The sequence below is a fragment of the Neofelis nebulosa genome, chromosome 8 (genome assembly GCF_028018385.1).
Source record: "Neofelis nebulosa isolate mNeoNeb1 chromosome 8, mNeoNeb1.pri, whole genome shotgun sequence".
NCBI lineage: Eukaryota > Metazoa > Chordata > Mammalia > Carnivora > Felidae > Neofelis > Neofelis nebulosa.
In genome coordinates this window covers 8,374,945-8,398,943 of record NC_080789.1, presented here as the reverse complement: position 1 = coordinate 8,398,943, position 23,999 = coordinate 8,374,945, and the positions used below count along the sequence as shown (strand labels likewise).

The following is a 23,999-nucleotide window of genomic DNA, read 5'->3' as shown; positions in this document are numbered from 1 at the left end:
GAGAGGGAGGGGAGGAGAGAGAGATGGGGGGGAGAGAGAAGGAGGGGTGGGAGGGAGAGGGAGAGAGAGAATCTTAACCAGGTTCCACGCTCAGCAGAGAGTCTGACACGGGGGTTGATCCCACAACCCTGGCACCATGACCTGAGCCAAAACCAAGAGTCGACACTCAACCGACTGAGCCACCCAGGCGCCCCAGTTCTCAAACTCCTTATGGAGTATTTCTTTATTAGGCCCCTTTTCTCCCCTTCAGCATTGTTCTAATGTCAGTTTTCCCCCATTATTTCCTTTCTAATATTGAACACAATTTCATTTTTTTGTTTTTTTTCTCTTGCCAAAATGATAATTATGTTGTATACAACATTATGTTTGTCAGTTTCACGTATCCATGTTCCCTTCTAAGCATGATCACAATTAATCAATTTGGGACCCCGGGCAGTTAGGAAACCATTCTACTGAAGAGGTTGGCTCAGAAAAATCTCAAACTAAAGGAGATAAGTGATCCAGATCAGAAGTTTTCTACTTGTGCTCTTTCAAGAGTTGCCTGAGGGCAGGAAGGATGCCAAGTAAGTGCAGGTCTGGTTTCTCCGTTCAGGTTTCATTCAACCAGAGAAGCTGTTTTACACACTGGGATTATAGTGTGTCTCAAATTTATAGAGATCTTTAACTTTAAAACAAATAGTAAACTTGTGGTCTAAATGTTCTAACACTAAGAGAATAAAACAATTATTCCACAATATATTTCACCTCTACAGGGAAGGACTCAGAAAGCCTTTCTTCCAAATAATCTAAACCCTAAATTAAATGAGGTTTTCCACCCCCCCTCTGTCCAGCAACAGAATCAACAATCACTTTGTTTTTCTGAATCGCTTAAATCTAAGAGGTCAATGTTTCAGTGGATTCATAGTTCCACGGTCATCAGGTCATCACTGATTCCCTGGCTCTTACATTCAACAAACATTCGCCCAACACCTACCACATTCGACCACTCAAAGTGTGGTCCTCCAGACCAACAGTACTAGCATCGCCTGGATGCTGGTGAGAAATGCAGAATCTCAGGCCTCTCGGGGATCTACATCAGAATCTGCATTTAACAGGCACTCTAGTTGATTCATTAGCAAACCAAAGTTTTTGGCTAGGCACTAAGGATACTGGGATAAGTAAAACAAACACAATCCCTCCTTCCACAAAGCTTCTCATCCAGCTGAATGTAACAAATAAGTAAATCGTTACACACAGGGTACTTTGAAGAACACTGAAAGAACAAACCCCTAGCCCAAACTGGCAGTCTGAGGAAAAAGTCCTAAAGGAAACGGTACCTTCCTGATTCTTGACTAGATGGAAACGTCAGGAGGAGAAAGGTCATTCAGGGAAAGGAAAAAACAAAACAACAACAACAAAAACACAAAGTGAAACTGAGATATGAAAGTGTGTCTTTTATGGGAAATCCCAAATCTTTTGGCGTGCATGGGAAGAGATGAGGGGAGGAGCAGAAGCTGGCTCTGAGGGACCGGGTTTACCATCCTGAGGAGAAGAAGCTTTATCCTGGAGGAAATGGAAACCACTAAGTGATTTCAACCAGAAGAGCAGGAACCTCATTTACCATTTAGAAAAATCACCCAGCAGCCACTGGGACAAGATTAGAAACAAGGCGAGACCAGTTAAAAGGCCGACGTTGCAGTAACCCAAGAAAGACACTACTGAGAGTCTGCTCTAAGTGGCAGCTGTAAAGGTGGCTAGAAAGAATGAATTCAGTAGATACGAACACTGAAGAATCTATAAAAAGTGGTGACTGATGGCTGGGAAGAAAGATGAAAGAAGCAGGTAGAAAGGAGATGGAATTAAACACTTACTTCCAAAATTAGGCATGTTATCATCTTTTGGGGGAACAGTTTGGAAACAGTGACTTAAAAAAAGTGAAAAACTTCACACCCAAACATGTTACACTTTTACAGCAAGAAAGAAAAGGTTCTTTATATCTATATCTTGTCATCTACTTCTGGGAGTTTGTCCTACAGTTACTTACACCAAGATTTATATACCAAAGATGTTTACTGCAGTATTATTTGTAACAGAAAAAATAAAAAAACAATTAAGGGTCTCATAATAGGAGACTAGCTAATTGTTGTATACACACGACTTAATACGCAATCCAAGGAAACAGAGGAAAAAATGTTTTCTAAGATGGCTGAATGATACAGGAAAATCTCATGAAATAAAATTACATGAAAATAGGTTACAAAGAGTACATGTATATAAAAATAAATAAATGAACACAAAAACTGACAAAAATGTATAAACTGCTGCCACTGGCTATACCTGAACTGTGTAACTATGAAGGAATTTTTACTTTCTTTTTCCTACATTTTATCTGATTATAAAACAAAACTCTTGGGGCGCCTGGGTGGCTCAGTCGGTTAAGCGGCCGACTTCGGCTCAGGTCATGATCTCGCGGTCTGTGAGTTTGAGCCCCGCGTCGGGCTCTGTGCTGACAGCTCAGAGCCTGGAGCCTGTTTCGGATTCTGTGTCTCCCTCTCTCTGACCCTCCCCCGTTCATGCTCTGTCTCTCTCTGTCTCAAAAATAAATAAATGTTAAAAAAAAAAAAATTAAAAAAAAATAATAAAATAAAACAAAACTCTTGAGGCCTCTGGGTGGCTCAGTTTGTTGAGCATCTGGCTCCTGATTTCAGCGTAGGTTGTGATCTTGCAGTCTGTAAGTTCCAGCCCCGTGTTGGGCTCTGTGCTGACAGTGCTGAGCCTGCTTGGGATTCTTTCTCCCTCTCTGCTCCTTCCTCACTCACACTCTCTCTCCCTATCTCCCTCAAAATAAATAAATAAATATTTTTTAAAAATTTTTTAATTAAAAAAAAAAACTTGAAGTTTTCATTTAGTTTGAAGAAAACAAAACAATCCCTTATCTGAACGTCTGGGTAGAGGGTGGTGCCAATTCCTACAACACAGAATTCAGCAGGAATTGCAGGTAGGATGAGGACTTTCACACCAAACATACTGAGTCTGTGACACATCCTACAGAGGTGTCCGAGAGCCAAGCATATGAGTCTGGAGATATAATACAGGAATCAATCAACAACATATGATGGTGGTTAAAGGCAGAAAGTTCTGGGAGAAATCACTCAAGGTAAAATATAGAGTAAGAAGAAGCTCTACAGCAAAACACTGGGGAGTAACAAAATTTAAGAGGTGGGTACAGAAAGTTGGCAAAAGGTCTGAGCAGAAAAGAAAGTGGCTGTAAAAGCAGACTTTAAAAAGCCAAGAGTAATTTCAGTGATGTCCATGGAGGAAAAGTTACAGGTGGGAGGGAGTGGCCAATCACGTCAAATGCTGCAATGAGGACAAATAAGATGAAGAGTGCCTGTTTGATCCACGAGAACACTAACGACTTTGGCAATGGCAGTTACTGAAGAGAGAGATAAGGACAGAAGCCAGAATACAGTGAAGTCTCTGGAATGTGGGAAAGTAGAGAGAGTGCTAATAAACTGCTCTTTTAGGAGCTTGGGAAGGCTAGAAAGTTGTTGTTCAAAATGGAAACAAAATTCAGTTGATTTATATGCCAAAAAGTTGAGAGAGAAAGGCTGAAGATGCACCAACATCTCTGCCCCAATAGCAACAGCTGCTTTGGACCCCCTGAGACCATCCCAGCTGTCAGCGCCAATTTCCTCCACTTCCTGCCCAAGATATTAGAGGTTAGCTGTTGGCTGTCTGTCATCGCCTTCACCGCCATTCCTCCTATCCCAGAGGAGTCATGGTCCTTACTACTGCGCAGGGCAGAGCCAACACCTTTAAATCCCATCCTCTCACATCTCAACAGGAACCCTGCTCCATCTGTTCTCCTTTCTCTTTTTCCATCTCCAGCTTTTCCCTCCGGATTCTTTCCCCTTAGCATATAAATAAGCTGAAGTCTCTCCCATCATGGGGGAGAAAAAGAGAAATTAGAAATGGGGGGAAAAAAACATCAAAAAAATGCTTGAGTGTCCCTTATTTCCCAAAATAAAAATTGCATGGGGCACCTGGGTGGCTCAGCGGTTGGGCATCCTACTTCAGCTCAGGTGATAATCTCATGGTTCGTGAGTTCGAGCCCCGCATAGGGCTCTGTGCTGACAGCTCAGAGCCTGGAGCCCACTTTGGATTCTGTGTCTCCCTCTGTCTCTCTCTCTCTCTCAAAAATAAACAAATATTAAAAAAAAAAAAAAAAAAACCCAACCCTGCTTGAGTTTCCATTACATTTCCCACTATGGATGTAAAAACAGAGTTCTTCCCTCTAGTGGAACAAACAAACCATCTATCTATTGATTCAAATATTTTGCCCACTGGCCTCATGAAACATACCATCTAAGTGGGCAACGAGGGGGTAAGAATATAGACAATAAACATATATACACACATATACCAACACACACACATCATAATAATAAGTGCTTGAAAGAAAAACAAAGCAGGATAGGGAGTACTGGGAGGTGATATTTTAGATAAGATAGGTAGGGAAGGCTTCCCTGAGGAGATGACATTTGTGCAGGAACTTCAGTAAAGGCACAGCAAGTACCAAGGCCCCAGGACAGGCACATACTTGATGTGTTCAAGAAACAGCAAGAAAGTCAGTGTGGCTAAAGCAGCACAGAGTGAGCAAGGGGACAGAGGTAAGAAATAATCAGGTCAGAAAGGATACCTGGCCCACATCATAAAAACAATGATTTCATCGTAAGCCTCACAGGAAGACACTGAAGGGTTGTGACAGAAGTGTAATGGGGTCTGATTTCAGGTTCCAGACACTCACTCATGTTGCTGACTGGAGAATTCCAATTACAATACAGCGATGAAGTGTAACGATAAAGGGCAATTGGGCAAATCAAGAAAAGGATACCTAACACTGACTAAGAGTTAGGACAGGCGTCTCAAAAGGAGTGATGCCTGAACAGAATACTGAAGAACAAGTAAGAGCTGCCAAGAAGAGTGGTACCCAAAAAGAGGGCATATATGTAGAAGAGCCAAGGGAGTTTTTAAAAGGTTGGATATTTCGGGGCGCCTGGGTGGCTCAGGCGGTTGAGTGGCCGACTTCGGCTCAGGTCATGATCCCGCAGTCCGTGAGTTCGAGCCCCTCGTCAGGCTCTGTGCTGACAGCTCGGAGCCTGGAGCCTGCTTTGGATTCTGTTCTCCCTCTCTCTCTCTCTGCTCCTCCCCTGCTTGTGCTCTTTCTGTGTCTCTGAAAAATAAGTAAATGCTTAAAAAAAAATTAAAAACAATTTTTTTTAAAGGTTGGATATTTCTATTCTCCAGCATCCAACAGTCAGAAAATATTTTATAAAAATATACCACTGATAACATCTACCTCCCCTCCCCCCGCCACCGCCCACCAAGAAAACACCTGGGAATACACTTAATAAATTATCCACATGACCCTTATGGAGAAAATTATAACTCTGTAGAAAGACATCAAAGAACACCTATTTAACTGAAGAGATAAAACTAACTACTGGACAGGAATACCCAATATGTAACATGTATATTCTCCCCATTAACCTATAAATGACACATTTCGAATCAAAATCCAACAAGTACACCAAAAAGACATGCGCAAGAATTTCATATCAGCATGATTCACAATAGCCCCAAACTAAAACAACACAAATACCTACCAAAAGTAAAATAGACAAATGCCAGTATATTCATAAAATGGACTAATTATATAGCAATGAAAACAGACTACACCCATACATAATTCAACACAAATGAATTTCAAAACAAGCCCACAACAGAATACATACAGCATGACTCCATTTACATAAAGTTTAGAAACCAACAAAACTAACTTATGATGTTAGAAGTCAAGATGGTAGTTTCCTTTGGGCAAAAAGAGGGAGTACTAGTTGGGAAGAAGCACATGGGGTGGTTAGGGGGTGCTGGAATATTTCTTCACAAAGCAGTAATCACACACAGGTATATTCATTCTGTGATAACTCAACCAGGACACTTACAATTTGTATGTTATTCTATATTATTGTTATGTTTCAATAAAATGAAAGAATGCTGGTGTCTGCAATTTACTTTGAAATGCATCAAAAAAATAAGATGGATTGATGAATAGAGGGATGGACAGACATATTATAAAGCAAGTATAACAAAATGTTAATGGGAGAATTTAAGAGGTAGACATAAAAGTATTCACTGAAAACTCCACTTTATCATGTGTCTGAAATTTTTCATAATAAAATGTTCGAGAAAAAAAATCCCAATGAGTTTCTTTTTTCTTTAAAGTAGGCTTCACGCCCAGCACAAAGCCCCATGTGGGGCCCAAATTCATGACTGAGATCAAGACCTGAGGTGAGCTAAGAGTTGGAACACTTAATAACAGACTGAGCCGCCCAGCTGCCTCCCATTGAGGTGTTGTTTTTTTGTTTTTGTTTTTTTTTTGCATAACTTCATAAGCTGATTCTAAAACTATGAAAAATTAAAATGGGCAAGAACAGTCAAGACAACTCTGAAGACAAAAAAGGCAAGGAGAGACTGTCCTAACAGATAACAAGACTTTTTTTTTTTCATTTTTTAATGTTTATTTATTATTTTTGAGAAAGAGAGACAGAGCATGAGCAGGGGAGGGCAGAGAGAGAGGGAGACATGGAATCTGAAGCAGGCTCCAGGCTGCTGTCAGCACAGAACCTGATGTGGGACTTGAACTCACAAACCGCGAGATCGTGACCTGAGCTGAAGTTGGACGCCTGACTGAACCACCCAGGTGCCCTCTAACAAGACTAATTATTAAGCAACAATAACTAAGATGATGTACTATGACAAAGAGATGAATAGAGACCAGTGAAACAGAACAGAGGGCATAAAAATTAACTTCTGCACACTGAGAAATAAGGCTGGCACTAAAGATCAGTAGGGAAAAGCAGGACTACTTTATAAATGCTGATTCACAGATCAGATGAGATGAACTTATAGAATACCTTTAATAACTCACAGGAAAATAAATATTGAACAATAAACACAAGTTGCAGAAGGAGTATATACAATAGAGTTCTCTCTCTCCAATTAATATACATGTTATATAAAAAATGAGAAAAACTGTTCTACATTGTTCAGGAATATATTCATATTCAGCTCAGGTCATGATCTACTATGAATCATGCTGTTAAAAAAATACAGAAATACTTGGCAATAAAATATCAAATTCAGGGCAGTAATTACCTTGGGGATGGATGGAGATCCATGGAGAAGAGTGCATGAGCCAGATGGCATGTGAGTACATAAATATTTGCTATATTACTATTTATACCTTTTCTGAAATCTTGAATTTTTATAATTACAACAAAGAAATTATACAAATTATAATTTTATAATTATAATTTTATTTGAGAGAGAGAGAGAGAGAGAGAGAGAGAGAGAGAGAGAGAGAGAGAGGAAGAGAACACACATGTGTGCACACAATAGGGGAAGGGGCAGAGAGAGAGAGGGAGAAGAGAATCCCAAGCAGGCTCCTCATGGTCAGTGTAGAGCCCGACATGGGGCTCAAACCCATGAACCGTGAGATCATGACCTGAGCCAAAATCAAGAGTCAGATGCTCAACTGACAGAGCCACTCAGACACCCCTATAATTTTTTTTAATTAACAAAAGCTTGAAGCAAGAGTGCAAGGTTTGTAAATAGTGTTAACAATACTTAATAGTTGGAGCAAAGACTAGGAATAAGGGAATGATAAGAGAAGAAGCTAACAAAACAGAAAGAGACCAGATCCTGCAAGCCTTGTAAAACATATTTTTGTTTTTATCCTATAGGGCAGTCACTGAAAAGTATTAAGCTAGGGAGGTCTAAAAGATTACTCTGACAAGGTATAGGAATACGTTTCCTAATGACAGAGGCTTATTTATCATTTAATCCCTAATCTTAGCATAGTTTATGACATAGTGATATTCAATAAACATTTGCTAAATTAATGAATTTATGGAAGAGGTTGGGAGGGAGAAGCAGAGAAGTAGAAAGACAAATTAGAAAGCAGTTTTAATAACCCAGGCAGGAAATGTTGGGTTTATAATGATTACCTAAACTTACCATTTCTCTATTTTACAGAAAATAGTAAGATTATAAGAAACTTTCAAGAGACATGAAGTAGAGTAATGATCTTTAACATAAACGTGAAGAACCTGGTTCAAATTAGGCAATGTAATAATTCCACATATACTCACCATTCTTCCGCTCACTCAGTGGAGGCAAATTGGGATTCCTGCGAGGGTGAAGGCCTAGGGTCAGCTCGGGCTGCAAGGAGAGCTCCTGCAGTTCATTGGCAACAGCTTCGCTCTGGGGGCTGGGGGCGGCAGACAGGGATACCAGCACCGGTTCATCATCATTTTCGCCAGCCCCTCCTCCGTCCAGCCCATTCACAGCAATGACGGAAGGGGGCAGGCACACTACACTGGAGAAATCCACTTTGGCTTTCGTGATGGCAACCTGGAAATGGAAGTGGAGACAAAAAGTTTATATGTCACTGTGGAGAGACAGACTATTCTACTGAATACCATTCTAAATTATATTACTGGCAAGCTACCATTCATCTTAAATATTTTTTGTAAAGTAAGCCAGCATCATGTTTTTCTTTTTTACTTTCTATAGCTTATTTATTTTTTATAATTTGCATCCTGTTAGTTAGTTAGCACATGGTGCAGCAATGATTTCAGGAGTAGATTCCTTAAGCCCCTTCCCCGTTTAGCCCATCCCTCCTCCCACAACCCCTCTAGCAACCCTCTGTTTCTTCTCTATATTTAAGACTCTCTTCTGTTTTGTCCCCCTGTTTTTACATTATTTTTGCTTCCCTTCCCTTATGTGCGTCTGTTTTGTACCTTAAAGTCCTCATATGAGCGAAGTCATACGATACTTGTCTTTCTCTAATTTCGCTTGGCATAATACGCTCTAATTCCATCCACATAGTTGCAAATGGCAAGATTTCATTCTTTTTGATTGCCCAGTAATACTCCATTGTATATATACACACATCCTCCTTATCTATTCATTCATCGATGGACATTTGGGCTCTTTCCATACTTTGGCTATTGTTGATAGTGCTGCTATAAACATGGGGGTGCATGTGTCCCTTCGAAAGAGCCCACTTTAGACCTAAAGACACCTTCAGATTGAAAGTAAGGGGATGGAGAACCATCTATCATGCTAATGGTCACCAAAAGAAAGCCAGAGTAGCCATACTTGTATCAAACAATCTAGACTTTAAAATAAAGACTGTAACAAGAGATGAAAAAGGGCATTATATCATAATCAAGGGGTCTGTCCACCAAGAAGATCTAACAATTGTAAACATTTATGCTCCAAATGTGGAAGGAAGCACCCAGATATATAAATCAATTAATCACAAACAGAAAGAAACTCATTGATAATAATACCACAATAGTAGGGGACTTCAACACCCCACTTACAACAATGGACAGATCATCTAATCAGAAAATCAACAGGGAAACAATGGCTTTGAATGACACACTGGACCATTTGGACTTCACAGATATACTCAGAACATTTCATCCTAAAGCAGCAGAATACACAATCTTCTCTAGTGAACATGGAACATTCTCCAGAATAGATCTATTCTGGGACACAAATCAGACCTCAATAAGTACAAAAAGATCGAGATCGTACCATGCATATTTTCAGACCACAACACTATGAAATTCAAAATCAACCACAAGAAAAAATGTGGAAAGGTAACAAATACTTGGAGACTAAAGAACATCCTACTAAAGAATGAATGGGCTAACCAAGAAGTTAGAGAGGAAATTAAAAAGTACATGGAAGCCAATGAAAATGATAACGCCACACCCCAAAACCTCTGGGATGCAGCAAAGGTGGTCATAAGAGGGAAGTATATAGCAATCCAGGACTTCCTAAAGAAGGAAGAAAGGTCACAGATACACAACCTAACCTTACACCTTAAAAAGCTGGAAAAAGAATAGCAAATAAAAGCCAAACCAGCAGAAGACAGGAAATAATAAAGATCAGAGCAGAAATCAATGCTATCAAACCAAAAAAACCAGAACAGATCAATGAAACCAGAAGCTGGTTCTTTGAAAGAATTAACAAAATTGATAAAGCCCTAGCCAGCATCATTTTTAATTTTAATATTTAGTATGCTCACACAATACACGTACTTTCAAGTCTGATACTGTCCTCAACTACATCACTCAGGAGGACAACATAAAATTAAAATAAAAGCAACACACATGATGTGTAATGGGATAAAAGGAAATAGTGGCCAAGGAGAAATAGTTATGGAAGAAATGTTACCCTCCAACTCCCAAGGAGAAGTACCTTGAGAACTAACACTTTCATGAATATCCAAAAGGTATTAAAAGTATTATACTGTACCAACATAATCTGGGGTAGAACATTTTTTTTAAGAAAATAACTCCCAGGGCACCTGGCTAGCTCAGCTGGTAGAGCCTACAACTATTGACTTTGGGGTCATGAGTTCAAGCCCCACGTTGAGCATAGAGTTTACTGTAAAAAAAAAAAAAATTCCTAAGCCATTAGATTCCATAAAAAAACATAAACATAGAGATGTATGTTTGATGGATATTTACCCGAATATTTTAACGTACATATTTATTTAATCATAATACCCAGAAATGGGATATTAAAAATAAAACACCTGGCAAAATAAGAACAAGATCTTTAAAAATGACAAAGAAAACATTATAACAAGAAAATATTTTTCATAGCATGGATTAATGGTTAGGTGAATTAGGAATATACTCATTCACTGAATCCTACTATGTAGTTATTGAGAATAATTTTTATAAAGAATTTAACGTGTGGAAAATGCTTATCTAAGCATCTTTAAGAAAGATACAAAAATGTATTTTCATTTATAAAAATATTATACCAAAAACACAAAATGGGTTTTATTTGATCAGACTCTGAACGTTTTTTCTTTTTACTTTCTTTGGTTTCCAAATTTTCTCTAAAACATATATATGTTGCTTGTATAATGAAAAAGCTATAGTTCTTAATCTAGAAGAAGGACCTAGGAATTCCCTGCAAACTTTAGTGAGCACTTTAATTTGGAGATGAGGAAATCAACAACAAAATATTGAAAAACTATGAAATGAAGAAAGGCATTGAAAACTAAAAAATAAAAAGACCATCACATTCTATCTTCATGTAAGGCTACAGTGTGACTAAACATGGTCATAGTTCTGATTGATACACTTCATAAAATGTAAAATGGATTGGAAAAGATCCAGATGAGAGCAATTAAGATGGGGGGTTGAAATTAAGAAGAATGAAGATACTAAGAAAGACCCTCTACTCCAAAAAGGCTGGAAGAAGTCTTAACTGAGTCAAGTTCAAAAGAAAAAAGTTAGGAACTCAATACTAGGAGCTTAATATTCTAAGAGGTAGTATGGGCAAACAATGGAGAAGGATTTGGGGGGAGGGTTGAATAATTTTAGGAATTACAAAACAACAAATGTCTAAGAAAATCCAGAATCTAACTTTCAAAAGAATTTTTTCCCATCTTGCCTATGACTTAACCATTTAAGCTGTGTTTTGTCTCTGTGTACTAGGGAAAAAATTGTTACACATGATTAATCCATCTGGCTCAGTACTCCATGAACTCTGAAAGAGCATGTTTGCTTTCCTTAACAGCAGTCTTTTCATACTAAAAAGATTCAATTTTATGAATCAAGGATCCTTTGAGATCTAAACTCCTTAGGACAGCAGTCCTTGATACCCTCCCCCACCCTGACACATATGCACACACGCACATACACACTCATGTGCACATGGATGATGACACACTGAGATGTGTGTTTTTAAAATAACAAAACTCGTAAATGAGTCCTAAAGGAAAGTAGGAGGAGGGCAGTATTATAACTTCAGCCTAAGACCCAGGAAAAGTAGCTTCACATACAGCAACATGCTTTATATAAGCAATTGTTAATATACAATAAAATATTATTCAGCCATAAGAAAAGAAGGAAATCCTGCCATTTCTGACAGCATGAATGAACCTCAAGGGCATTACACTAAGTGAAGTAAGTCAGAGAGAGGAAGACAAATACTGTATGATCTCGCTGAGATTTATGGTTATGAGGCAGGGGGTGGGAGGTGGGGAAACTGGATGAAGGTAGTCAAAAGGTACAAACTTCCAGTTAAAGATAAATAAGTACTGGGGATGTAATATACAATATGAGGACTACAGTTAACACTGCTGTATGGTATATTTGAAAGTCGTTAAGAGAGTAAATCCTAAAAGTTCTCATCACAGTGAAAAAAACACATTTTTCTTTGTTATATCTGTAAGAGATGATGGATGTTTAAACTAAATGGTGGTCATCATTTCACAGTATATGTGAGTCAAGTCATGCTGTACACCTTAAACTTCTATAGTGCTGCACGTCAAATATATCTCAATAAAACAGGGGAAAGAAAGTTGTGAAATCATTCCTGATTAAGAGTTCACACCTTATACTAGAAAACTATGAAATTTGGCTGAGATGGTAATAACTGTATTCAGTAGACATACCCTATGAAATAGTATTTGCATCTTAATTGGCACTCAATAAATACTTGCTGGGGGAACCTGGCTGGCTCAGTCAGCAGAGCATGCGACTCTTGACCTTGGGGTCATGAGTCCAAGCCCCACATTGGGGGTAGAGTTTACTTAAAAAATAATAATAAAGTAATTTAAAAAATACATACATACTTGTCTGAACAAAGACAGAAGCAAATGAAAGATACCTAAAGATAATCTGGGGACCAAGACAGGCAGGTCTTGAGAAAAATCTGAATGGTACAAGGAAGAATGCGCAAAAGATACAGAACATTAAAAATAATGTGTACAAGTCAAGGGCAGGAACGAGCAAACCTTATTGTACTTTAGTACTCCTGTTAAACTATTAGGCTAGAATCATATAAAAAGTTCTTCACATATAAAAAGTTCTTCACCAAACAGCAAAGCCCCACGATTTCAGACTTAACTCATTATCTGTGATACTGTAACTTGAGACTAAGCAAAATTTTCTGCTACTTAGGCGCTTTGGGGGGGGGGGGGGGGGCTGGTAACAGAATATAAAGGGTGCCAGCAATTTTACAGTTTACCAGATTAAGAGAAAAACTAAAGTACTGCCTCATGACGTATTAATTCTTTACATGATTACATAAGAGACTAACACACTGAATATTATTATGTAAATGAAAATTTTTCATTTCAAATGAGTTTATCTGTTCATTAAAAATAGTCTGGCAATAGTACTTGCTTGGGATAGAGTCTCAGTCCTTTGCAAGATAAAAAAGTTCTAAAGATCTGTTGTACAACAATGTGAATTTACTTAACACTACTGAACAGTACACTTAAAAATGGTTACGATGGTACATTTAATGCTATGTGTATTTTACCATAAAAATTTCAAAATGGTCTGGAAAGATCTCTGCACAAAAAAGTAACTTACTAAGCTAACTCATATATTTCAATGAGCCTGAAAAAATAAACTACTCTTTAAAATATTCTTTTTTTTTTTTAAGTTTATTTATTTTGAGAGAGAGGGAGAGAGAGAATCCCAAACAAGCCCCATGCTGCCAGCACAGCGCCCAACACGGGGCTTGATCTCACAAATTGTGAGATCATGACCTGAGCCAAAATCAAGAGTCAGACTCTTAACTGACTGAGCCACCCAGGCACCCCTAAACTATTCTTTAATTTACATCTCATCTTAACTCAGAACAACCTTCCCCCTATTACTTTGAACTAGATGATGATGACGATGACGATATTTGACAAAGCTACATCACAGAATACCAAACCTTTTCTTTTTTTTTAATTTCTTTGTTTATTTATTGAGGGAGAGAGAGCGAGTGAGCGAATGCACAAGTGGAGGAGGGGCAGTGAGAAGGAAAGACAAAATCCCAAGGAGGCTCCACACCATCAGCACAGAGCCGGATGCGGGTCTCAAACTCATGAACAGTGAGTTCATGACCTGAGCTGAGATCAAGAGTCAGATGCCTAACCAACTGCACCACCCAGGCACCCTCAGAATACCAAATTTTTTCTAAAGCAGCTTGAATTTAAACTGTAGGAGTCTGTAATTCTGGTGTGCATTTAATGAACATAACCAGTACTTCCAGAAAATGATATTTAAAAAATTAAACTATGGGGCGCCTGGGTGGCTCAGTCAGTTGAGTGACCGAGTTCGGCTCAGGTCACGATCTCACGGTTTGTGAGTTCGAGCCCCACGTCAGGCTCTGTGCTGACAGCTCAGTGCCTGGAGCCTGCTTCGGATTCTGTGTCTCCCTCTCTCTCTGTCCCTCCCCCACTCATGCTGTCTTTTTGTCTCAGAAATAAATAAACATTAAAAAAAAAATTAAACTATGGAGGGGCACCTGGGTGGCTCAGTTGGCTAAGCAGCCAACTCTTGATTTTGGCTCAGGTCATGATCTCACGGTCATGGGACTGAGCCCCACCCACATCAGGGTCTGAGCTGGGCATGGAGCCTACTTGAGATTCTCTCCCTCTACCTGTCTCCCTCTGCCCAGCCCCTCCTTCTCACACCCTCTCAAAATTCATAAATGAATAAACGAACTGTGGAAAATGGTCCCCGAGAGAAAGTCACCCAAAGTCTAATGCTAAGCATAAAGGAAAAAATTAAGTTTAAAAAGTGATATTATTAGAACACATACATCTTAATAGATGAAAGAAAGGAGTATCAAATTCTATAGTGACATGGACCATGATTGTGCCTGTCAAAGTCTGGAGCGTAAGAAAAAGCTATTTGAAAAACTGTTTTACTGAGTGTTCCATTCAGAATTAATTTACTAGCTTAGTAACTAAGTTCCATATTTATGGGATCATTAAGGGTTTGAAGAGATCACTTAAAATTTATATATATATATATATATATATATATATATATATATATATATATAACACCACATATTTTTATTGGGTAAACTACACACTACAGTGGTATCTGTTAATGTAGAGATTTCAAGTTTTAGGGGGGCACTTGGCTGGCTCAGTTGGTAGAGCATGTGACTCTTGATTTCAAGGTCACAAGTTCCAGCCCCACGTTGGGTATAGATATTACTTAAAAAATAAAATACTTAAGGGTCACCTGAGTGGCTCAGTTGAGTGTCCGACTTCAGCTCAGGTCTCATGGTTCATGGGTTTGAGCCCCGCGTCAGAGCTTTGTGCTGACAGCTTAGAGCCTGGATGCTTTGGATTCTGTGTCTCCCTCTCTCTCTGCACCCCCCCCCATCTCAAAATAAAAGTAAACATTAAAAAGAAATAATAAAATACTTAAAAAGTTTCAGGATATATTCTTTTAAAATGCTAATATTAAACTAGGGGTGCCTGGCTGGCTCAGTTGGTACAGCATCTGCCTCTTGATCTCAGGGTCATGAGTTCAAGCCTCAAACTGGGTGTGGAGCCTACTTAAAACAAACAAAAAAAACCTTTTAAATGCTAATACTAAACTATATTACACAAAACTCTTCCATAAAATCATGGGCCAAGGGGTGGGCGATAGATGAAATAAGAGTGGCACAATGTTGGTAACTGTTGAGGCTGAATATGGGGTGCCTGGAGACTCATTATACTATTATTCTCTTTACATTTGTGTATGTTTGATAACATTCCCATGTTTTTTTAAAAAATAAGGTTATTCCATAGAACAAAGTGAAGACTTGGTTAAGACATAAAGCAAGGTTTCCTCAATCTTGACCTTAGAAAATAAGCCAAACAGGGGCACCTGGGTGGCTCAGTCGGTTAAGCGTCCAGCTTTGGCCCAGGTCATGATCTCGTGGTTCATGAGTTCGAGCCCCGCATCGGTCTCTGTGCTGACAGCTCAGAGCCTGGAGCCTGTTTCGGATTCTGTGTCTCCTTCTCTGTCTGCCCCTCACCTGCTCACACCCTGTGTCTGCCTGTCTCTCTCTCTCTCTCTCTCTCAAAAATAAAGAAAACATTTAAAAAAAAAAAAAAAAAGAAAAAGAAAATAAGCCAAACAAAAGTCAAAATCAAGCACTGACAAAAGAAAAGAATATTTAGCATAACATATATATATATATATATATATATATATATATATATATATGGAAGATCTATTTTTCTAACAAACCTACTACTTTCTATTCATTTTTAAACAGCCCACAGAAGAAAGTCTTGGTAAATGCTGACAATCTAGAGACAAGATCCAAAAAATGTGGAGGTATAGTCATGGATTAAAATGTCTCCTCCACCAATTCCTGAACACTCCTAAAATTTTACTTACTGTAAAACTTGCATGAAAAAAACCCCTAAAAGGGCAATTTTTATCTCAGATTATATGTATCCTTTTATCCAGAAAAATACAAAAGTTGTATCTCAAACAAAACACTCTCTGAAACGTGTCAGAGGAAAAGTAATTAAAATAACCAAAAGGAAAAAATCTGCATCGTGTTTTAGTGTTGTAAATGTATAATTCTACTCAGCCTAAGATCAAACTTTCTTTTTCATCACAGGATCACCAACTCCAATTTCTTGGCTGCTGATTTGCATCTGATCAGTAGCAGCCAGAACAAAAACAACATGGGGGCAGGGTCATCTCCCACAACCCATCTGTTTCACTCTCTTGCTGGTTTGATTCCGCCTCATCTTTTCTCCACCCCACCCCCATTTTGGGCTGCATGCCTTCTGCTGGTGCCGAGTGGCATATGTAACTAGAAGCAACAGGACAAAATGTGTTAGAGAAATCGAAGAGCTCAGGCAAACAGCTGCTAATTCTAAAAAAGTGTATACTAACAGGATTTTTTATTATGACCCATGACAAAGTCCATTTCATGCAACCAAATGATACGTTCTCCTGAAAAAAAAAAAAAAACTTTTTCTGTATAAAAATTGTTTTTAGTCAATTAACAAACGTTCTTTTAGATGGGCAGATTCTTATTTCCTTTGATTTATCTTCAATATAGTAGATAAACCAAAATCTTACTCTTACTATCTAAATAGATGGATATTTTATCTATTTATTTATATAAGGAATATATATATATGTATATATATACATACATACATATATATATATATACACACATACATATATATATATATATATATACATATTTAATTTATACACAAAGGAATTTGAGAACAAGTATTTTCTGAGAGCTTATTATATATGTACTAGGTACTGCCCTGGGTCCTAGAGTAGGTAAGGAAAACATCAAAAACATCAAGTCTTGTCCCCTTATCTCTCTCACTATCGCCCCCATCATCTTCAGATTATCTTAAAAACTACTCAGACGTCTAAGGACAGCATAGAAAAGGCCTTTCCACTCCCTCTTCATTAAAGAAATCATCTAAAACCATGGACTACAAGAAACAAAAATAGAACATCCACCTAAAAACAGTAGAAGGCACATGGAAGAGTAGTGTGGCAAATTAAAGATGGCTGTAAATTCTCTGACACTTGGCCCACTGACAGGTAAGGTCTATTTCCCCTCCACTAAATCTGAGCCTGACTGCCTTCACCAATAGAGCACAGCAAAAGTGATGCTATGCCAGTTCCAGGCACAGGCTTTAAAGAACACTGGTAGCTTTTACCTTGGTCCCTTGGAGTCCTGTGTCCCCATACAGAAGTCTAACTACTCTACTGGAGAGACCATAAGAAGAGATCTAGGAGCACCTAGCTGGCTCAGTCAGTAGAGCATGTGACTCTTGATCTCAGGGCTATGAGTTCAACCCAACCCCCTTAATGGGTATAGAGGTTACTTAAAAATAAAAGCCTTTAAAAAATGAAGAAGAAGCCTAAAGAGGTCCGAAAGGAATAGGGATCCAGCTGAGACCAGCCTTCCAAACATCACCACCAAGGTGTCAGGCATTTACACTCTTGGTCCCTCCAGACAAGCCCAGCCAGTCACTTGCTGAATGCCACTATGTGGACCCAAGTTAACACCATGTGGAACAGAAGAGTCCCCAAGCTAAGCCCTGCCCAAATTCCTCACCCACAGACTGTGAGATATAATAAATGGCCTCAACATTGGAAACTGAGATAGCATAGTGTGCCTTCAAATTCTAAAAAGAACAATTTATTTTCAAATGAGAATTGCTTATACAGCCTATCAACCAAGTGTGTGGAGACATTCCAAAGAACAAAAGTTTCCCAAGTAATTTTTTTTTCAGGAAGCTCCATGAAGCTATGGCCTTTACTCATTTCAGGTTTTCAATTCCACCTGATCATTCTATAGGGAAACAGTCATCCAAGTTTTCCCTCTTCCCCCAACAAAATGGATGATGGTGTAACAACAGAACACTTGTTCAGAGTACTTGTTTCATTTCTTACTTCTCTTAAGCACCCCCTGCTCCAACCATATGTATCTGTCATGCTTCTCTCTACATGTGACTACATAAAACTGCCTCTTCCTCCGCAACCTACCCCCATCTCCCTATTATCCATCCCCTTTCTATGGTTCAGCTCCTGTAAGATACCAGGCTTGCTTCTACTACTGCTCACTTTTACTACTATTATAATGGATTGATCCTCCACTAGACTGTAAGTTTACCGAGGAAAGGAATTTGGTTCCATTGTGTATTTTTTTCTAATTTATTGTTTCATTTTTTAAATTTATATCCGAGTTAGTTAGCATATAGTTCAACAATGATTTCAGAGGTAGATTCTTCAATGCCCCTTACCCATTTGGCCCATCCCCCACACACACACCCCTCCAGCAACCCTTTGTTCTCTATATTTAAGAGTCTCTTATGTTTTGTCCCCTTCCCTGTTTTTATATTATTTTTGCTTCCCTTCCCTTATGTTCATCTGTTTGGTATCTTAAATTCCTCAAATGAGTGAAGTCATATGATATTTGTCTTTTTCTGACTAATTTCGCTTAGCATAATACCCTCTAGTTCCAACCACGTAGTTGCAAATGGTGTTCCACTGTCTTTTTAACTCAAGTACCTAGATATAATACTTGACAAAGTATACGAACTCAATAAATATTTGTTAATTTACTGACAATATTATCCTCACAGCAATCACATCATACAAAGTCGGCATTGATACAGAAAAAAAGAGACAAGAAAGTTCTGTCATAGGTATTTATGTTTAAATAGAAATACACAGAAGATCAGAAAAGGCTTCCTGAGAGAGATAATATTAATATTTGAGCATAGCCATAAAAAAACTAATAGGATTGACAAGGTTCACTTATTTTTCACTTATTCTTTCAACAAATATCTACTGAGTACCCACTACATGCCAGGTACTGTCCTGGGTCCTAGAGATACTACAGTGAATAAAACAAAATTCCTGCCCTCAGGGGGCTCACGTTATCCCAGGAGACAGAGCAGCATGAACAATAACATGGACGTGAGAAAGTGAAGATTTATGTTCCAAAAGGGCAATCCAGTTTGGTAGATCACACGGTTCAAGTAAAAGTTATATGAGGTGAGCCTGGGCCAGCCAGCTCAGTTTCACTCTAGGAAATAAAGAATGACATGAACAAATCATGCTTTAGATAATTAATCTGCCAGTGGGGTAAACACCGGATTGGAAAAAAAAAAAAGGAACATGAGGTTGGGAAAAAAGTTATGAAGCTACTTCATTAGGCAAAGTACAAAGGGTTGAGATCCTCAAATTTGGATAGTAAATGTATAAAGAAGGGGACACCACACAGAACCATACCTGGCACAGAGCAAGAACTCAGATCTTTGTTGAGTTAATGTGGGATGAATGAGACAGAATTTATATGTGACAGAATGTCTGCATCTGATTGCAGGGGGTGAAGGGAAGGAAGGTGCCAAATAGGAGTTCACAGTTTTAAGCCAGAGTGACTGCTAAAATAGAGGTTCTGCTAATAGAAATAGGGAGGAAAGGAGAAGGAATTTTATCTGAGGCGATGATGAATTTGATTTTGGGTGTTGGGTTCAGGAGCCAAATATAAATAAAGGCATCCCCGGCTTTCAAAAGTTCACATTATGACACTTGCTTTTATGAAAAATCTACATTAGTACCTGTTTTCGCTGACCAAAAGAAATCTCAAGAGGATTTTCGCTTTTAGGAAAAAAGGTGAAAACCAAAAATAGCGCTCAGCGTTTGTTTTGCAGCCAGCCGTGTAGAGGCAGCACACACCCAAGCAGCAAGAGGGGCACTGCCAAGCTCCTTCCTGGGACTACACTCGGCATGTCAGCATCCAGCTGTCAAAGCTTCGAACTGTGTCTGTGCGCTTCTGTACTTCATTTCGATTTTGTGCATCCATTAGCAAAATGTGTCCTAAGGTATCAGAAGAGCCTAAGCAAGGATATTTCGGGGGGTCTGGGGATGCTAAAAATATTCCCTATGTAAATTAACGGTAACTGCTTCTTCGGCCATTTCACCTTCTTACTTCCAGATAGTGAGAGAAACCTATAACAGAAACATCTTAGTTTCCATTAGGTACACGTGAAGAAGGAAAATATGGACGTGAAAGTAGACCGAGAGAAACAGAAAAGAATGCAAAAATAGGAAGAGAACAAAAGGAAAAAAGTCAGGAGAGTAAGAGAAAGAGGCAGAGGTATAGATACAAGGGAACGATAAACTGGTATCACACCTACTCCATTGGTAACTCAGGAATTCCTGGTCTCAGATTGCCTACTTTGGGTCTCAGACCATTCCTATGGCTACTAAAATTATCATATACAGCTGAGTATCTAATTATGTATCAGTACTTTCTACTCCTACTATTTTAGAAGAAGCTCAATAAAGCTGTAACTTTATAATGCTGAGGGACAACCAGCTGTCCCCAAACTTAAAGATACAAGTAAGCTCAAGGGCTTATATAAAAGGACATGACCTTACCAGCTGGAAGCAACACAAATAAATAAAAACAGAAGACAAACAGAATATGTGTTTTATCCCCAGGTTCAACTCTTTTTCTACTAATGACCTCTATACCATTCTTGACACACCTGTGCTAGATAACTGTGGCTCGAACATAATCTACTGGTGTTGGGTACACATGGGAGTATCTTCCCTGAATTGAGTGGCACGAATTGCCTTTCAGTCTTAGGTCACCTAAGAAAACCTTGTGGAGTGGGCCCAACTTCCATTAACTCACTCAAGACATATGTATTGATCAGGCACTGTTCTAGGTACTGGGAGCGCAACAGACAGAAAACATTCCTGCTTTCATGGAACTAATATTATAGTGGGAGAGACCAAAAAAAAAAAAAAAAAAAAAAGTAAATAAATATAAAATAGAACAATTTCAGGGGTACCTGGGTGGCTTAGTCAGTTGGGCGTCTGACCTCAGCTCAGGTCATGATCTTGTGATCTGTGACTTCGAGCCCCACATTGGTCTCTGTGCTGACAGCTCAGAGCCTGGAGCCTGCTTCAGATTCTGTGTCTCCCTCTTCCTCTGCTCTTCCCCCACTCACACTCTCTCTCTCAAAAATAAACATTAAAAAAATTTTTTTAATAAATAAAAAAATAAAAAAATAAGATGGAATAATTTCAGATAACTAAGTATTATGTGTAGGGGGCAGGGTGGCTAGTTATGATGAAATGGTCAAGAAAGGTCTCACTGAAGAAGTGATATCTGAGCTGAGACTTATTGAACAATAGCCAACACTTAGTAAGCACTTACTATAAGTGAGACACTTCATATATATTTTTTCAATCTTCACAACACTAAGAGATATTTACTTTTATCATCCAATTTTTTACAGTTGAAGAAATGAAGGCACTAAGAAGTCACATAACTTCAAAGTAGGCAATTGGGTTTCACAACCCATGCCCCTAATAACTACACAATCTGATTCTACGCTGAATTTGAGAAAAAGTAGCCAGCCATGCAGAGAAAACAGCATGTGCCAAGTTCAAAGGCCAGGAGGTGGGAATGAGCTTGGCATCATCAAGGAAACACGAGCATGGCCAGAGAGCAGAGTGGGAGAGAACTAGATTCTTCAAAAAAAAAACTAGATGACACTGATCTATGTTTTTAAAAGATCACTTTGGCTCTTGGGTAGAAAACCTTAGCCTTCTGCCTAACTCTGAGTTGGGTATAATTTACCCTTCTGCCGCGTCCCCTGGTAATAATTGCAATAATTCTGTTTTGGGGGCAAGTTATGATATGTGATCTATATCTTAATATATCATAATACTGAATTTGTTGATATGACCTTGAACAAATCACTCTGAACAAAAATTTGTTATCTCATCCTGTTATCTTAAAGGGTCTTATGAGAAGGGTCTTATTCTAAGGAGGGTCTTATTCTAAGAAGTACAAAGAGTTTAGGGGTACCTGGGTGGCTCAGTCGATTAAGTGTACAACTTTGGCTCAGATCATGATCTCATGGTTCGCGAGTTTGAGCCCCACATCAAGCTCTGTGCTGACAGCTCCGAGCCTGGAGCCTGCTTCAGATTCTGTGTCTCCCTCTTTCTCTGCCCCTCTCCTTCTCTCTCTCTCTCTCTCTCAAAAATAAATAAACACGTAAAAATTTTCAAAAAAAAAAAACAAACAGAAGTACAAAGAGTTTAACTACCAGGTGGTACTTTATTGGAAACATTTAAAGGAATTTGACAATCTGCTTTAACTCCTAACCCAAATTCCCCCTTCACCACAAAAGGTTGCTTAAAATTGAAAGCACTATTTTGACAAGATGACTTGTTAACATTCCTTGCACTCTACTCATGCTCATAAACACTACAGCTTTCCTTACAATCCTTAATCCCTCCGTTACGGTGTTCAAATGCACTCCAATTTTTAAATGTGGAATTATATGCATCTTAAGAGAAGGAATGATAGATGTTTAGAAGTCCACGTGTTATGTATAAAAGACCTGAGTAAATTTAAATATGATCTGAATATATTTTGCGCATTCACCCCCAACAGCATGTAACCCATCATGAGACAAGCTAGGAATTTTTTTTCCCCAAGTTAGGAATTCTGTCACTTCCACTTTTGCACCAAAAACATACTCCAGTAAGCCAGGATAACCTGACACATTTCCAGGCCACAAGACAGAAAATCTGCCATAGTTACCCTGTTCAGGTAGGAATAATCTGGAAAAAAACTACAATTGACTATTGAACAAATGCGGGGGGCTTGGGGTACATCCCCTGCACAGTTGAAAATCCACATAAAACTGTGGACTTCCCAAAAACTTAGCTACTAATAGCCTGCTAACGAGAAGCCTTCCTGATAAAACAGTTGATTAACACATATTTTGTGTACTATAGGTATTACATACTACACTCTCACAATAAGGTAAACTACAGAAAGTATTATGAAAATCATAAGGAAAATACATTTACAATACTATACTGTATTTATCAAAATAAACCCACATGTGAGTGGACTCGCACAGTACAACCCATGCTGTTTCAAGGGTCAACTCTAGTTATTTTTGAACATACTAACTGGAATGAAAAACGTGTTGAGACAAACCTCACCTAGGATGAAGACAGGCAGCAGTTGGGGGGAAGGAAAGACATTTACAGTACTGTGCTTTGTTTCCACACTACAATACAGCGTTTGAAAAGAAGCCCTATTTTCCAGTGCCAGAGCCTCATATCCTTAGGTTTCTGATGTACTCTCTTCCCTGTATATTAATATGCTCTCTCTTTATAAAAAGAGCCATGAATATTTTCCTGAACTCTTTAGCAAATATTTTTTAACAACGGAATTGAAATATCATGTCATAGAAAAGAAAAAATCCAGACACTGCTGCAGTTTTTAGGAACATCCAAACACAGCAACCCTCACTCATGGAAAATGTAACCTCAAGACTAGCATGTCTATGGATCAGGCAGAAAAGGCCAGGCTACAGCTCCTGGGCACCTACTGGTGTTACGATGAGGGAGTCGCAGAATAATGCACGTACCTATGATAGTACTGCAGCATTAGAGCTCAAACACCAGGGTATATCACCAGAGTTATATGATAATAACTCATCAGTTATTCTTCTGAATAATTATAAAAGCAAACTTAGTAAATGAATCTACTCTGGCAAGATCAGTTACCATACAAAAGCA

At 38.7% G+C, this 23,999-nt stretch overlaps 1 protein-coding gene across 1 annotated transcript in view; it reads right to left on the bottom strand.

Moving 5' to 3' along the window:
* Positions 1-23,999, bottom strand: part of MRTFA (myocardin related transcription factor A) — a 215,330-nt gene that overhangs the window by 114,959 nt on the left and 76,372 nt on the right. Inside the window, exon 3 of the mRNA XM_058682115.1 lies at positions 8,196-8,457. Coding sequence (XP_058538098.1) covers positions 8,196-8,457 — 262 coding nt within the window. The remainder of the gene's footprint in view (positions 1-8,195; positions 8,458-23,999) is intronic.